This window comes from Malus sylvestris, chromosome 3 (genome assembly GCF_916048215.2).
Source record: "Malus sylvestris chromosome 3, drMalSylv7.2, whole genome shotgun sequence".
NCBI classification, from domain to species: domain Eukaryota; kingdom Viridiplantae; phylum Streptophyta; class Magnoliopsida; order Rosales; family Rosaceae; genus Malus; species Malus sylvestris.
The window spans coordinates 36,540,429-36,559,448 of NC_062262.1; the positions used below are offsets into that span (position 1 = coordinate 36,540,429).

General features: G+C 35.5%; 1 protein-coding gene across 1 annotated transcript; it reads left to right on the top strand.

The window, feature by feature from the left end:
* Positions 1-1,646: 1,646 nt before the first annotated feature.
* On the top strand, positions 1,647-6,941 carry LOC126615133 (probable beta-D-xylosidase 2). The gene is made up of 6 exons (XM_050282885.1): positions 1,647-2,142; positions 3,305-3,583; positions 4,707-4,876; positions 4,960-5,402; positions 5,493-5,906; positions 6,032-6,941. Exons 1-6 carry the CDS (start codon positions 1,717-1,719, stop codon positions 6,667-6,669), a joined length of 2,370 nt encoding a protein of 789 aa, XP_050138842.1. The 5' UTR covers positions 1,647-1,716; the 3' UTR covers positions 6,670-6,941.
* The last annotated feature ends 12,079 nt before the right edge of the window (positions 6,942-19,020 follow it).

Below are 19,020 nucleotides of genomic sequence, written 5' to 3' on the forward strand. Positions count from 1 at the left end.
ATCTTTTATTTTGGTTTCTTCCCCTCACATAGAATAATTTATTATAAATAAAGATGTGGGGTCTAGTTACTATCCATGTAGAAGTAGGCAATGTTGCCTAATTAATTGACTCCTCTATTGGAGCGTGATTTCGCCTATTTGGCTCATCAAATAGAGTTTGGCTACTTATTTGCTTACTTAATTGGATCCATTGGAGATGCTAAGGCGTGTTAATTTAACCTCATATAGCATTTGGGACAATTCTATTATTGAACCGAAACGTTACGGTGACGGTGAATTCGTTCTATGTATATTATTATCCAATAAAAGATGATAATAAATCTTGACTTCTCTTCTATACATGATTACTTAACTATGCTACTTAGTTACAAGACCATGTTAAAATACTCGACTTTCATGCTTGATTTACAAGGTTTTAATTTTTTGTCAGTAACAAAAGAAAACAAGATTTTCTCATCATTATTAGTTGTTAATGCCTATGCTTGAGAAACAAGTTAGTGTTATAAATATGTAAAAGTTAGAAAGATAACCTTTTACTGAATGGAGTGAAGTGGAGGTAAAATATCACACTGTAATTATAACTCAAGTGAATGATAAATAAAAGAGGGAGGAATGGATGTTGTTATTGATCTTACTTTCCTTCTGTTTTCTACTGTCTTTTGATTGCAGTCAAGTGCTCTATTTATAGAGCAACTCGTATTACTACATTTGAAATTTACAGCACCCTTTTTGACAATATGATATCCTGCATCCCCCAAAGTCAGTTTTCAATTTGTATGGACATTGAAAACTTCTACCAATGCACTGTGGACATTCGTTACCCACCAGCAATTTCAACAGTTAGATAATTGAAGAAGTATTCTGGTAGTGGTAGACTTTTATGTATAGTCCTGGTGGTTAAATGTATCCCCAACATACTTGTATTATAAGCAGTTAGATTATCTAACTTCACCGCCCAATCATCTAATAATTTCTCTTTTCAATGTCGGACCCGACATTTCTTGAAAAAGGAATGCCTATCCATGTTTCATCAATCCAATTAACATCTGCCATGAGTGCCGTCGGATGCCCTACAAAAACCTACTCTTCTGATCTTCTCAGTTTATTCATTTTACTTGCTTGCGAAGTCACTTGTTAATTAGACTTTCAAATGGAAATGGCAGCTGGTAAATTCAATCATGAATTTTTGTTATCACTAATAATAACTAATAAGTGAAGAGGCTCAGTATTATTTAAATTACTCTGCAATGGCTTAATTTTTTAAATGTAAAATTTATACCCAAAAGCGTACGTTTTCTTGCGTGTTAAATTTATTGAAGTCAAGCACGTGAATATCATTTATTAAGTAAAAGATCCAATAATTTGGGCAAGGCAAATAAAGATTTGATATCAATCCACGCATGTTCTAATACCATAGAATTTTTTTGTAAGAATAAGTTAACTACTACTAATCACATTAATACTTCCGTTAACTAACATATTACCACCTACTACACTTTTACATTATTCTAACAACATTATTCCTGAATATCAAATATTCTAATCATGCATCAATGCGCCTGTCTTACATCATCCATATCATGTTTGCCAGTTGCAGTATGGCTATATATACTAGATCACTTTTGCCTCTCACAGCGCCCATCCCTTCTCAAAACACAATTTTTTTCAGGGCTTGCTGCGCAGTCGGTTGGTTAGCCAATTAATTACAAATTATTAATGGCTGCTCCCACGCCCGCCATTATTAAGCTCTGCAGACTTCTCCTTCTTTTAGTTTTAGTTTGGGGTCTTTTCGAGCAACCCAAAACTTGCGAAGCCGGTGAGTCCTTCGCTTGCAACCCAAAAGATGCGGCGACCAAAGACTTGCCGTTTTGCCGTGCGACATTGCCCGTACAAGACAGAGTGAGGGACCTTCTCGGAAGGTTGACATTGCAAGAGAAGGTTAAGCTGCTGGTGAACACTGCTCTGCCTGTCCCACGCCTTGGCATCAAAGGCTACGAATGGTGGTCCGAGGCACTTCACGGCGTTTCCAATGTGGGCCCCGGGACTAAGTTTGGTGGGGACTTCCCTGGTGCCACTAGCTTCCCTCAAGTCATTACAACCGCTGCTTCCTTCAATGCTTCTCTGTGGGAAGCCATCGGACGGGTGAGATTTTTTGCTCTCTTTAATATTCTTCTTCTACTAATCAGTGTATTCAGTGATACTGAAATATATTAGAAGAGTGAAAGAAAAGGTAGCTTTGTGCTTTTGCCTTTTGGGCTGTGACTGTGAGTGTGAATGACATGCAGCTTTCGGTTCTCTTCGTTTTGTTTGTTTTGTTTCTTAAGCATGAAACTTCAGTATTGTTTCTGGTGGGCAGAAATCGAATAATTAGTATCCAAATATACAAGTTGGATTACCGGCACATTATATGAGTGTTAAGCTAGCGTTGTGAGTACGTTTGGTTTAGTGATCCAGAAGCCAAAGATTAGAAATATAAATAGAGTGACGTATCTGTGGGAAAACAGTACATCCTACATAAAACAAAACAGAGGGAAAGTATGTCACATGTATGCTTAGAATTACTATTATTCCACTTTAATTATGTTCTCATAATTATAATATTGAAAAGGCAGATTTATGGTCCAATGTTAATTAGGAATAGCTTCATGAAAGGCTTGCAACTTGCTTGTTTATCCTTATCTTTCATTATGTCTCAGTTATCAAGTTTTTTACTGTAAATTCATTAATGTGAAATGGTGGTTAAAACTTAAAATAGAATTTTTTTTTTTTTTTTAGTAAACTCGTCTGATCACGTGGTTAGTTGAACACGCTCACAAAGAGTGGTGCTTCACACATTGAGGCTCATGCATATGTGAGGTTGGATAGTACTCAAAATACAAACATTATGTTTTATTTAAAAAGTGGTCTAACCTATCATGCAATTAAATTGTTCTAAAATTTTTCTCGGTTGAGATATGGATATGTTAACAAGTGGGGTTACAAAGGTAGGTGAACTGCTTTATACTTTTCTAATTTCTAGCCCATGCTATGGTGCAGAAGCTGTAAGGCATTACTTTTTAAGTTTCATCCAGATCCAGTACTGGTAGTGGTACTCAATTGGATGAGCAATTTCTCTCAACCTGTATCGCGTTGAGTATTCCAATGACAAACTTAACTAGCGTGCGTATTCTAGCATTAGTAGGTCTAAATTTTCTAAAGTGAACATACTAATGTGCGCAATTGGGGATATAATATATATATATATATATATATATATATATATATATATATATATATATATATATATATATATATATATGTGCAGGTCGTGTCAGACGAAGCAAGAGCAATGTACAACGGCGGTGTGGCTGGCCTTACGTATTGGAGCCCAAATGTGAACGTACTGAGAGACCCACGGTGGGGCCGGGCACAGGAGACTCCCGGTGAAGACCCAACCGTAGTGGGTAGATATGCTGCAAGCTACGTTAGGGGGTTGCAGGGAAATGACGGTAACCGCTTGAAGGTGGCGGCTTGCTGTAAGCACTTCACCGCTTATGACCTCGACAACTGGAATGGAGTTGATCGTTTTCACTTTAACGCCAGGGTAAGTATGTAAGTAATTGATAATACAACATGATCGCATATACATTCATAAAATCATGTTCTTACGTACGTAACGCTTCTGTAATGGGATATATTTTTTGCATGCATATTTGTTTCTCTTTGTCACGTAATGGAAAGGATAAAGAACAAATATCTATGCAAGGGAATAGATGAATTTCCTTCTTTAATGGCCACACATTGTTTAGTTCACGTATCTCATACTTGATTTTGAGTCTCTGGCATGATTTACTGTAGTTATTTGATAATCTAATAATTTAGGGTAGCAATTATATTATATATGTATATGTATATGTATATGTAAAGACTCTTATCATGAGTAAGTTGGTGATCCACTCTTGGAAACTTATGGCCATGCGCATGTGAATACGAGATGAGACTTGAGAGTTTGCTGCCACCCTGCACCTACAGCCACTCTTGTATACTTATTAACTGCCCAACGACCCCAACCCACTATGAGGAGCAGAAAAACTTATGGGCTAGATACAAGCTATCGTTGTGTGAATCATACAATGTCGCATGCATATAAAATTTTTTTATATGACATCCTGTGTTATCATGAGCTGTCGTACTGTTGCGAAGTTCCTCCTTACGGGAGTTTACTTATATTCCTCCCAAAATATCTCTTCTTTTTTATCCCTCCAAAAATATCTCTCAAGTTTATGCTTTAGCTTGTCTTTTACATTTTATTTTGTTCCTTGTAGCCTGTATTATATATTATCATACTGTCGGACAGTCTATAATACTGCTGGTGGATTTGTGTACAACTTCCGCTTAAGCAATTAGGGCATATATGTTACAGTGCATATGAGTAACGCTACAAGGATTGCATTTCGATAGACGTGATGATATCCACATATTTATTTTTACTTCTCATACACCTCTCTTATTTTTCGGCCATCGGAATTGAAGAAGATCAATGGATCCAAATTAACAAGGGTGTGTGAGAGGTAAAAAGACGTATGTGAATAGCACTAGTTTTTTATAACTATAACTATAACTATGTATACAGTTTAGAGGGATTATCTTATCGTCACGCGCGGGCGAAACACTAGTGTTGAGTGCATGTTTGATACTGGAAAATGCATGGCATTTGGAATTGGCAGGTGAGCAAGCAGGACATGGAGGACACATTCGATGTGCCATTTAGGATGTGCGTCAAGGAAGGAAAGGTGGCGAGTGTCATGTGTTCTTACAATCAGGTCAATGGTGTCCCCACCTGTGCCGACCCTAATCTCCTCAAAAAAACTATACGCGGTGCATGGCGCCTCGACGGGTAATTATATATAATCGCCATTATTTAACTAATTAACTAAGCACCCTCATACCATTTTGAAATAGTTAAATGTTGGGTGGCAGCTACATTGTGTCTGATTGCGACTCAGTGGGGGTGTTCTATAATAGTCAACACTACACCTCAACGCCGGAAGAAGCCGCTGCCGATGCCATTAAAGCAGGTTTGGATTTAGACTGTGGGCCATTCCTGGCCGTGCACTCGGAGGAAGCAGTGAACAAGGGGTTGTTGAAGGAGGTTGACGTCAACAATGCATTGGTGAATACTGTGACTGTCCAAATGAGACTCGGGATGTTTGATGGAGACCGCGGGTCCTATGCCAGATTGGGCCCCAAAGACGTATGCAGCCCACCTCATCAGGATCTCGCCCTTGAGGCCGCCGTGCAAGGCATCGTCCTCCTCAAGAATCACGGGCCTTCGCTCCCATTGTCCACCCATCGTCACCGCACTCTTGCTGTCATCGGCCCCAATTCTGATGTTACTCTCACAATGATTGGCAACTATGCCGGTAAGCATTCCACAAGCAAAAAAAATATGTGATCATATCATTTGTCACGTGGTGTGATACTATAACATGATACAACTTGATTACCGGTAGGTGTGGCATGTGGATACACTACGCCCCTACAAGGGCTTGGGAGTTTTGCAAGCACAATACACCGGTGGGGCTGTGCGGATGTTGCTTGCGCCAACAACACATTATTCGGTGCAGCCATCGACGCATCCCTGGAAGCGGATGCTACTGTTTTGGTGATGGGACTTGACCAATCCATTGAGGCTGAATTTAGAGACCGAGCTGGGCTGCTTTTACCTGGAGGACAACAAGACCTCATATCAAAGGTTGCTGCAGCATCCAAAGGCCCAACTATTTTGGTATTGATGTCTGGTGGCCCCGTTGACGTGTCTTTTGCTAATAATGACCCGCGCATCGGTGGAATCGTATGGGCTGGCTACCCGGGCCAAGCTGGTGGAGCAGCCATCGCTCGTGTTCTGTTTGGAATCACAAACCCAGGTCCAGCTACGTACTAGCTTTTGAATATTTCTCTTTTATTTTCTACTTGGGAGCTGTTAATCGGAAGTTCAAAAAGATCATCATATATTCATTTACTAATGTATACTTGTTAATCCAAATCTCAGGAGGAAAGCTGCCTATGACGTGGTATCAAGAGGAGTACCTTAAAAATTTGGCAATGACATCGATGGACATGAGGTCAAACCCATCAAAAGGGTACCCGGGAAGAACCTACAGATTCTACAAAGGGCCAGTGGTGTACCCATTTGGGCATGGATTAAGCTACACCAAATTTATTCTTAGCATAGCAGCCGGTACTGCACCCACCGTGGTTGGAATCCCGCTCGATGGCCGTCATCGCGCCTCTCAAATTAACACAACCGCAACCGTTGATTCGGACACTGTCAAGGCGATCCGAGTGACACATGCAAAATGCAGTAGGGTTTCGGTGAGTTTTGACGTGGACGTGAGAAATGTGGGCAACAGAGACGGGTCTCACACTTTGTTAGTGCTCTCTACCCCTCCACCACAAGACTGGGCTCCTCACAAACAGCTGGTTGCCTTCGAGAAAGTGTATGTTCCGGCCAGGGCTCAACGGCGGGTGCGAATCAAAATTCATGTGTGCAAGTCCCTTAGTGTGGTGGACAGGTTTGGAATTCGAAGAATTCCAATGGGACAACATAATCTTCACATTGGTGACCTCATGCACTCTGTCTCCCTCAAACCCGCCACTTCATTAGGGTTGGGGGTCATCAAATCTTAAATTCTCAAGCGCGTGCATGCATAACTTATAAGAGGAGAAAGAAAGAAATGGGATACACCAATATATCTGTTTCCGATTTTATATTTTTATTTTGTTGTGGATGGTTATCAATCTTGATATATGTTATCATTGGAAATTGTTTCGTGATATGCAAATGTACTTAATTATTAGACTGGAAATTGATTCATGAATTAAGCAAATGTACAATTAATTCTACTACTTTATATTCCACTTGGAATTGGAGAATTTATAATATTGTCCTTCTTTCGTCATTTGATTATTATAAGGTTTACAAGTTTGACATATATACATATATACATATATAAAATAAATGGGTAACTGTGTAATAATGAAAATGGGTAGCTAGAACTTGGTTTAACATACATATATATATATATATATATATATATATATATATATATATGTATGTATGTATATATAGGCCAACTCATCAAAGTGACCCTGCTCCTGCCACTGCGGACAATCATATGTTGCATGTGTTGATGCCTGATCATGTGCATAATTAAGCACAGAGCCCTCCCTCATAACGGAGAGCTACAAACGCATGTGCAATCATCCCAGCAACTCAAGACAAAAACAAACCATGACAGCTGGTAATGGTATGGCGTTGGCTCTCTCCTTTTGACATTTGTGTCTCTGTGTGTATATGTATGTATGTATGTATGCATATATCATGAACGTTCAACAAAGGACAAGGACAAAACCACATCCACAACAAACATCTTAACCCCAAGCAAACCCAGCCTAATCTAATCATATGATAAGAGAAGAAAGACCCCACAGAATTCCCACAACGTACCTAAATATTCAGGAACAAGTTCTTACATCAATATTGATTTTTTGTTTTATTTCCAATAAAAAATTTACAAGTTATTCGAAATCCTTCTAAGTATTCTTGTTATTACTGGATCTTGTTGATGGGATGCATTAAGTAAGGGATTTGTGATGTTGTCTTGGGTGAGTGTTTCATTTCATGCAGGAAAAATTCGTATGTTTGTATTCAATATATGAAAGAAAGATATCAAATATATGAAGTTTCTTAAAGATGACGGGCTTGTCAACGTTTACATTCCGTTATGTTTAATTCTCGAAAAATTCTCACAAACTTCTCTTCAACCATAAGTTCGTTTTACAAGGTTGTGACATTTTTTTCACTCTACCTCTCGTAGAAGCTTCTCGTTGTAATTTCTTTATCATACAAAGAATAAATAAATATACTATATATCTGACTTTAGAAGGAATTTGTGTTATTTTTAGTTGAGTAATATTTAAAGGACGACTGATTAGCTTTTGCAAAGGCTGTTAGATGCAGTGCCGTGGGGTGGGTTCGATCTAAAGGAATTCCAAAGACAAGTCTTTAGCTCCATACCACTTTTGCACATGTTGTTTGTTCCCAATTATTGCATCAAACTTTCAGCTTTACTCATTCGTCCATCCTTGCATCAAATTAGAGTGACAGCGGGCTCTTTTGAGATCCGCTCGATTCAATGTGATCAAAAGGTTGTACTTTATATGGGTCGGTTTAGTTTTCCTTTTGTTTTGGAAACTGCTTATTACCGGCCGCCTTACAAAAACTTAATTAAAACCAGGTGTGCCACAATCTATATGTTTTGTTTGGGTATCTAACCAGCTACTGTCTCCACCAGGGAAAACCATCCATATTTTAAAATTAAGACATGGTTCATCCTTCATGTTTATTAAATTAATATAGAAATTATGTTTTGATCCTTCTTAGTTAACACACACACACAAATGTTCAGTTTACCACATGTTGCTACGATCGAGTTGACTTTTCTTGTAATTTCAGTACGTTGGTCAAAGATACTGATGAACCACATGTTGCATAGGATTGTTAAAAATGAAAAGAAAATTGCAGAAAAAATAATGACTAAAAACTTGAGTTAATTCGGTGTATAATTTCGCTTCCACTATAGCTGTGAAATTGAGTACAACTTTTAATTAATATGAGAATAAAAGTTAAAATTGAAAAAATTGAGGGAACCTCCACTTCCCATGCAAGTTTTTTTTTTTTTTTTTTTTTTTTTTTTTTTGCCTCTCTCCAATTGACATTTCTTGAACTAGCTAATTATTAAGTTTGTTGCTTTAATTATGTACTAATTTTTTGAGCTAATTATCAAATTCCACTTTCGGAATTAGGAATCTTTATGTTTCTCTTAGAAAAATGAAATAGTTTGACTGCAAGTGCCATGATATTTTGAAAGCATTACAAGAATTAATTTTTATATTACAGTTAACCTATCGAGAAAATGACATAATTTGTATTTTTAAATTCCATTCAACTTATGTCATTTTCTTAAGCATGCAGCACACTGTTGAGAGGGATGTATACAGTTCAAAGGTTTGGTTCATGTACTGAAAAGCACCTTCATTTAAGTCAGTAGTCGTGCACATACGTGGATTAATTTAATTGGACACTTGCCAACCTATATAACCAACTCTTGTTTGTTTCAAGCATGGTGGGCTTAAGGCAATTGTAATTAGGGTTTACGATTTATTTACAGGATTCAGATGACAACATATATAGAACTCAAAAGATGCAATATATGTAGGGATGTGATATCTACACATCCATTTTTACTTCTCACACACCTTTTTAATTTTCGGTCGTCGGATCGAATGAATTAAAGAAGATCAACGGACAAAAATTATCAAGGGTATGTGAGAAGTAAAATGGGGTGTGTGGATAGCACACCCCTATATTTAAAATACTGATGCACTTTGGAAAAATAAAAAGACTTTGGATACGATCTTTAGCTATTAATGTTTTTTTACTACAACCTTATTGGTTATTATTTTTCGGTCAAAGTCTTTGACATTAATATATTAATATATTTTCATGTCACTTATTATATTTTTTTAACTTAAAATTTAAAATTTGTAGTTGTTTATATTGATGAGATTTTAAATAAAACCTGTGATTTCTGGAATGGAAATATTAAAAAAATAAATTATACTCCCTATCCCATATAAGAAAATTCAAAATCAATAAAAAAAATCATGTTTTGCCATAAAATGTATGTACATATATATAACATATTCTATACATATATACATAACAAATCTATATATTTATGAATATGTACATTTATGATTTAAAAAGCTGAAAATTATAAGAATTGGTACACTTAAGATTAAAAAAAATGTTGTACTAAAAAAAGATTAAAAATTTAAAAATCTTTTATATAAAATTAATGAGTAAAAAATTATTGTAATTTTAATTTTTTGTATTTTGGAAATGTTTTAAATTAAAAATTAAATAAAAGATTAATGAATGTGTGTGTATATCAAAACCCTAAATCAATTACCGTTTTTTTTAAAGTTATTTACTAACATATAAATTCGCTAATACATTAAGACATCGATTAAAACCTAAAAACCAATAAGTCGCAGTGAAAAAACATTAGCATCTAGGGACCAAATACTAATTTTTCAAAAAAAAAAAAAAAAAAAACATATTAGCTGACAAATTCTGTAATACAAATAAAGTTCACATACAATAATAGAGTTTATATATATATAAGATAGTGTCCCAATAAATTTAGTCGGTTCAAAATTCAAATAAATATGTCACTTAGTAGTACGGTCTAGTAGTATTCTTTTTCACTTGTAAGTGAGAGATTTTAAGTTCGATTCTCGCTAAAAGCGAATTTGAATCACATTGTTGCTAGCCCATTATGAGGTTTAGCCTGCTCTTCTACTTTCTTAGTGTAAATAATATCGTTTGTTCAAATAAACATATTGTATTTAAAATAGAAATAAAAATGGAATTGGGTGGCAGTATTAGTTAGCAACTTTTGAGCAAAGCAACAAGCAAGAGTCGCACCACACCACCGCCACCACCACTGAGAGTGTGTCTGTCTGAGCATCCCCAACCCAACCCAACACAACACCAATTAGGCTGGCGTTGTTGGCCATTTTTCACTCATCAATCTAACAAACCAAGAAAACTGGTTAACGTCGTCATAAAGCTGCACGTCTTTGCACATGGGAGTGGGACGGACGGACACCTTTTCCCACGTGAAATTTGATCCATAAGACACGTGCGTCCCTCTCTGCTGCAGCTGCACAGGCTTATATATTTAGCTTACAGAAAGCCGAAAGCCTTTCATTGGATGAATTAAACCCACTAAATTAATCTCATAGTTAATTAATCATCACCACTATAAATGATAATTGCCGTCAAATTGAGCAAAGTGCATAGTGCAAGAACCTTATCGATATCTATGCCTATGCGGATGAACCATGTGTGTTTTTTCATAGGAGAATATTTAGGAGCTCACGTCACATATTGCCCCTTTGGACACAAACATGTCTTTAAGAATGGGATCGAGCGTTTCCAATTAATTAACAAGAGAGTTTTAATCAAGTTTCTTTGTTTAAGGATTTAATCCCTATATTATTTAAATTTTCAATACTTAAAAATTGGAAAGAGAGATCGATCCCCCACTTTTCTCCTTGCATGACGATGGTAGCTGTTGCAGCCTCTCTCTCTCTCTCTCTCTCTCTCTCTCTCTCTCTCTCTCTCTCTCTCTCTCTCTCTCTCTAAACAAGGACCTATCTTGATCTTGTTGTAAACACTGATAGCCACCGTGGCAATTTATATTACTGTTTCAATATATATATAATAATTAATAGCTAGGTCGGGAAATTCATTTTTTGGAAAGCAGCATGATCTTTTATAGTCAAATTTAGAGATCGTTTAGTCATCCATTCATATCAAATCAATTGATGTATTTTTATAGCAAGTAGCATTCTCATTATGAACTGTTTATTGTTTAATGCATATGAATGACTAAACGATCTTCAAATCAAATGGTTTTAAACTATTCAATTTCTCAATCTTCATTTAAATATTATCCATACAAAAAATTATTCAAATCGGTAATCATTTAATCATCCAAATATATCAAATAGATTAGTAGATCGTCATAACTATGCTACTTGATACCTTCAAATGAAGATTAAGAGACTGGACAGTTATGATTATGAAATTTCTACATTAAAGATACGTTATTTGCAAACGGAAGAATAAACGTATCCTCAAGGGAGAACGCAAGTATTATCCCATAATTAATAACTAACTAGGGTAGGAATTCATTTTCTAGAAAGAACCATAATGGAGTTCTTATATTTATAGTCGAATATCGAATAAGTTCCTCACATTTACCTTTTTTTTCCTGTTTTCTTTACTGAGGGGAATGTTTTGAAGCTGTCGGATAACAAACGTCTGATATATATATATATATATATATATATGTGTGTGTGTGTATGTGTGTGTATGTAGGCAGATCGTTGAAATACATTATGAAGTGAGCATGTATAAAATGAATGTCAAGGGCGTGTGTCCCTAGATATGATCATATATATAATCCCTAACAAACTTACGTACTTAGCTCTACATATATATGACTTCATGCATGTTACTACCAAGGAACAATCGCTTGTATGTCAAGATGACAATGTTTTAAACTTATCATGCAATGTCATGAAGAATGATTAAATAGTAAATTGTAGCAATTGTCTTTTAACTTCAATTAAATTGGAGCAATGGTCTCTCAACTAAAAATCCATTACCATTAGTCCCTCAACTCATCATAATGTGTAGTTATGATCTTTTTTGACAACTTCGTCAAAATTTTATCAAAATGAGTTATGTTGGAAGGCCCATTGCTACAATTGGAGTCCCTCAACTCATCAAAACGTGTAGCTATGGTCATTTTCATCAACTTCGTCAGAATTTTGTCAAAATGAGTTATGTTGGAAGAACCATTGTTACAATTGGGTTAAAGTTGAGGGACTATTTCTTCATTTGAATTAAAGTTAGGGGTCAAATGGTAATAGATTTTTAGTTAAGGGATCATAGATGCACGTTTTAATGAGTTGAGAAACCAATGGTAATGAATTTTTAGTTGAGGGACCATTGCTCCAATTGAGTTAAAGTTAATGGACCATTACTATAATTTACTCAAGATTAAAACATATAATAACGGGTAGTAAATTTAAAGGGTAAATTACATAGTAGCCCCTCAGGTTTGAGGTCTATTGCAATCTTATACAACATCTTTAAAACATTTCACTTTCATACCTCAAGTACTATTTTATTTCAATTTCATACAACCGTTAGATTTTCCATCCATGGATCTGTTAAATGCTGACGTGTCTGCCACATATATGACACGTGGCTGCCAAATGTCTGCCACGTGGCAAATAAAATAATTTTTTAATTTAAAATATATATATATATATATATCTGCCACTTTTTTTTTTCTCTCTTTCTTCTTCTTCTCTTTCTTCTTCTTCTTTTTCTCTTTCTCTTTCTTCTTTTTGTGGGTTCGGACCCCTTTTTTTTCTTTTTTTCCTTCTTCTTCTTCTTCCTCCTCCTCCTCCTCTTTCTTCTTCTCTTCTTCTTCTTCCTCCTTCTTCTTCTGGGTTCCGTCCCTTTTTTTTTTTTTTTTTCTCTCTTTCTTCTTCTTCTGGGTTCGGACCCTTTTTTTTTTTTTTTCTTCTTCTTCTCCCTCCTCCTCCTCTTTCTTCTTCTCTTCTTCTTCTTCCTCCTTCTTCTTCTGGGTTCGGTCCCTTTTTTTTTTCTTTTTTCTTCTTCTTCTTCTTCTTCTTCCTCATCCTCCTCCTCTTTCTTCTTCTCTTCTTCTTCTTCTTCTTCCTCCTCCTCCTCCTCTTTCTTCTTCTTCCTCCTTCTTATGGGTTCGGACCCCTTTCTTTTTTTTTTTCTTTTTTTTCTTCTTCTTCTTTCTCCTCCCTCCTCTTTCTTCTTCCTCCTTCTTCTGGGTTCGGTCCCTTTCTTCTTTTTTTTTCTTTTTTTTTTCTTCTTCTTCTTCTTCTTCTTCTTCTTCCTCATCCTCCTCCTCTTTCTTCTTCTCTTCTTCTTCTTCCTCCTTTTTCTGGGTTCGGTCCCTTTTTTTTTTTTTTTTTCTTCTTCTTCTTCTTCCTCCTCCTCCTCCTCTTTCTTCTTCTTCCTCCTTCTTCTGGGTTCGGTCCCTTTTTTTTTTTTCTTCTTCCAATTTCAGGTTTAAAAAAAAAAATTTTAAATTTATTTTATTTGCCACATGGCAGACATTTGGCATCCACGTGTCATATATGTGGCAGCCACGTCAGCATTTAACAGATTCATGGATGGAAAATCTAACGGTTGTATGAAATTGAAATAAAATAGTACTTGAGGTATGAAAGTGAAATGTTTTAAAGATGTTGTATAAGATTGCAATAAACCTCAAACCTGAGGGGCTACTATGTAATTTACCCAAATTTAAAATATCGCCACTTTAATGTCTTGTTACATGTAAATCACTCTTCGACCAAAATATACAATCAAACCAGACATATGAACATATATATGTCCCACAACATACATTGGGAGATAAGTCCAAAATATATAAGGTCTAATAAAATAACACCAATTATGGTCTATAACTCTACTAAAGAAGAGAATTTTTGCCTTTTTTTTAATCTACGCTACATAAACATGCATGTTCTTCATTTCGAGCAGGGAAATGGAAGAAAACAAGGGTTTCCAGGACCCGACCTGGCCATCCTGCCTTACCCTAACGTAAAGATGATGAGATCCTTTCTTCCTGAGTCGACACGTCATATGTTTGAACAGAACACAAACGGGGTACACGCCCTATATATGTTTTTTCCCCTTTTCTTTTGTTTTGTTGTTGTGCGTCCTTTAAGTTTCTACTACTTTCATACAAAAAACAAGCATACATATATAATATAATATATATACACACAAACACACACTTCAGAGTTGAGAGCATTACAAAACCTGTATCCTATAAAATTGAACTGCCTCCCTACCTCCCTCCCTCCCTCCTAGCTAGATTTCTCTCTTCTGTTTCCTCCCAAGAGTCCAGCTGCTGAGAGACAGATGGGAGAAAGAGACAAAGAGATAATAATAGAATCCAAATCTGTTATATATATATATATATGTATGTATGTATGTATGTATGTATGTATTCCTGCAACACCAGAAAAAGAAAATGATCGATCTGAAATTCACTACCATATTACAATACCAAATATATATAGATTAGAGACAAGACACGTAGGTAGCTAGCTCAAAGCAGAATGACACACGTGCAATAACTCGATCGATCCATCATGTATGTATTGATGGCTTGTACCAAAAAAATGGGCTTCTTCATCAAGTTATAAGGAAGGTTGGGTCCCAAGGTTTTCAAGCTGGAATTCTAATTTCTAAATTCTTAGCTGTACAACTCCGAGTTGCAGCCATCTCATTTCTCATATCTCTGTGTGGATATCGGAAGAAACCAAACCCCTTGGCCCTTGCCTTAACTTGTAGACCCGCATGAGTCCAAATGGTCCCCAAGCTATGGGAGCAAGAGCAACAAACTTAGCCTCCATTATTGTCTAGTATGTCCCCATCCCATAATAATCTCATTCCAACAAGAATTTAGTATTTTCATCAATCATCCTCCATTCTTAATGTTAATTACATCATCGACAACTATATTTTCAATGGGAACCATTGTATTGACCTTGCATTTGTTTTAAGCCACAATATTGAAACAAAGCTTCAAAAACCTACACAATAATGAATACAAAGCTTCAAAAACTTCATTGTATTTTAGGGCTCGTTTCATAACCATTTTGTTTTTTGCTTTTTATTTTCATTTTGTCTTCATTCATTTTTTTATTTATTTTCACCATTCGCACTACTCTTCTTTATCCTTCCTTCCTCCCATATACTTTTTTTTGTATCTCAAACACAACATCTAAAAACTAAAAACAAAAAAAAAAATATTTATCAAACCTGAACCTTATTTTTTTGAAAAATGCAAATTAAGGGAAGGCATAAAATTCTCATATATAATAACCAATGAGGTGAACAATTAATGGCCTTGTAAGCAAATAATGGTGTAGTTATACCACGCCCATCTCTTATGAGTTGGAAGACTTCAAATTTCGTGTCTTCATGTCTTCACGTAGGAGGAGTCCATTAATTAGTTAGGTATAATTATTGTAGTTGTTTCTCATGAATTTAATTAAAAATATATGTCGAATTTTAATTCATTTGGTTCATATAATTGTGTGTGAGTTACAAAAATGTGAGTATGATTAAGGTTTGAGTAATCCTAGGTAGACTAATTTGCAAACTAAATGATGCGTCACTAATACGAAATAAACACGTTAATCAACACTTAAAGTAATAATTCATTCAACAATTTTGTTGATGCACAAACGTCCACACTGATATTGTATTTCTGAGGAAGAGAGAGCTCTGAATATAAGAGTGAGAGCTTTGAGAGGATGAGAGGGCTTGAGGTTTATGAGGGTGAGGAGGCCCTTTTATAGAATAAAGACTCCTCACTTATTACATATTTGCCCCTCCATTTATTACATAATTACATTTGAGTCCCCTGAGTATTTATACGAGATCTAAATACGGAGGCCCTAAGTATGGTATAAACAAATTCCATGTTATTTAGTTTACAAAAACATGAGGTAACTGAGAGTTCATAAAAAGTCTCACTTTGAGAATGTCTTCTTAGCATTTTTCTTGACATAATCAAGAGAGATCTATTCTTTTTAATAGATAATATTATCTACACTGAGAAGGTGGGGAAGTGGACGAAGCCTCACAATAGACTAGCGATAATAGGGTTCAAATTTGCCTTTGGTGGACCTAAAACTTTTTATTTGCAAGAATAGAGAAATATCGTAATACTAAGTAACAATTAAGAAAGATCTATTTATTTATGAAAAAAATGAAAGGATGCATTAATTCGTTTATGAATTTGAGTATATTAATTTATTGCATGCGGGGAACTGGGAGGAATTATTCTAAGCTTCATAACATATTTACGTAAATAAATATAAGCTGCTGCCACTGCTATCTGTTTATGAACTTGGGTTGGGGATCATATGCGATATTAAAAGGGATGTGTTATCCACACATCTTTTTTTACTTCTCTCACATCCCTTGTTAATTTCTGTTATTGATATTTTTTAATTCATTTGAATCAACGGTCGAAAATTAAAAATGTGTGAAAGAAATAAAAAAGATGTGTGGATATTATACTCCTATTAAAATGATTGATCATACAATAGACAGCATAATAACCAAACACACACAACCCTCAACCCCAATCCTAATAATGTATTGAGAATGGAAAAAAAGGAAGGGAGGGCATCGCCATCGTGGTGGTGGCAGCAAGGCAAGCATTGTCCAAGAGTCTGGCTGATATGGACACTTGGAGTGGTCCTTGAAACGCGGGACCCGACACGTGGACATATGCTTAGAAGATCACGAGGTGACGTGGCTAAGAGAATGGCAGGAATGAATGAATGAGTTTCTGTGAGGTGGGGTTTGGGGTTTGGTGGGGGCACGGCGCTCTCCACTACTCCATACTCAGGAAAGGGAAATGGAAAGGGGAAGAAGGGGAAATTAAGTTAGGGGACTGTTATTAGCATTTCAAAAAAATTATTTTACATTGTAAATTTTTTTTATTAGGAAAGAAACATATACTTATGAGGAGTGTAGAATGAGATTTTTAGAATGCCAATAAAACTTCTCTAAGTTAATTATATAAGAGGAAGAGACAAAGCCCATGCTGATGCTGGCAAGTGGCAGTCTATCCACCCATCCATCCATCCATATTTCATGTGCTAATAATCAAAGAAATATGAAATGCGGGTGAAAAATTATAAAAGCGAAGCAAAGCAAAAGGGAAAGCATGATTCCTGTGCCTTACAATGCAAGGGTCACTTTTTCTACTTTCTCCCCGGTCCTATAAATTAAAATTACCTTGCTCGCTTGCCTATCATCCCAATCGATCCAATTTTACTAATCCCCCTTTCTCATTTTCTGTATTCTCTATAAAATTCTTTACATTTTACTGTTAGAATCGTCATATCATCAGACTCACTATCTCTCTCCCATTCCTCAAAATTTAGAGACAAACTTATCTTATCCTTAATCATTCCATTCGAACAATTCAAAGAACATATTCTCTAAAAAAAGTTGCTTTTTGTACAAGCTTTTCTTTTAGTTTATGAAACTGAGTCCTACTCTCCTAAGGTCCTTAAGATTTGTGAAGACCAAATGCCTATTAACCACAAAGTTATATTAGTTTAGATCTAAAGGCTTAAAATATTTGACGACTTGATAAACAAAAACAAGAAAATGAGTTTCTTAATAGTCCATGAATTTTACGTTGGTTTTGTTTATTAAATTATTAAATATTTTAAACTTTTAAATCTAAATAAATATAATCTTGTGGTTAATATATATTTGGTCCTCACAGATCCTTAAAATAAAGACATTGAATGAAGCTTGTTTTTATATCGCTAAGAAGCATCTTATACTGGCCCAAAAAATTTAAAAAAGAAAATATCAAAGCATCTTCACATGTCACACTATACCACACCTAGAAATTACTTTGTTTGTTTGTTTTTTTTTTAATTTTTTTTATCGTGTAAGTTTAAATTAATAGATAAACTACACTTATTACTTAACCACCCTCTTATCAATGAATCAAATACTTAACATGTCGATCTTTAGGCGTCCTCAATTTGTTCATTCATCATTACTTTTAATAATCCATATTACCAGCCATAATAGGACAATTAATGGTCATTAATATATAACCCACAAAGCAGCGTTAAATTATATGAACGACTGCAACAAAAGATGATAAACCCTTTCTTAAAAACATCATAATTCCATTTTAACATCCACCAATCAAAACATTCATGGCAAAATGTCAAGTAAATCGAATATATCATTACAACAAGGCCGGACCTTGTCTCGAGTATTTACCGAGTTTGAGTTTTGGGGGCACAAATTTGGTGGCGCCTTATCTTTTGCGCCCACAAGGTTGAAGTGTTGAAACCAAGAACCCGTGATAGATCACCGGGTATATCCAGTCAGAACCATGCGGTGACCGGGTGCACCCACCGTAATTGGTCATATCATAGGGTCGTAGGGTCGAGAGACTTGAGAGAGAATCTAACCACAGTGTGCAGCGAGACGGATTTTTCAATGTGATCAGTCACGTGTTATTATATAAATAATGTGGTATATATGTTAAAAAATTAATAATTTAAAAAATAAATTTTTTTATATCTTTTATTAAAATACGTCTTGTACTACTTATATTTCTGTCACAATTAAAAGATGATGCTGCCGGCAATTAACTTCAGGGATCAAACCCTTTTTCTCTCTCTTTTATTTGATTTTATTTCTATTATTAAGAGTCAAAGCTGGCAATTTCTTTTATTAATAGTAATTATTATTATAAAAAAGAGGGCTTTGTCCTCCACCAC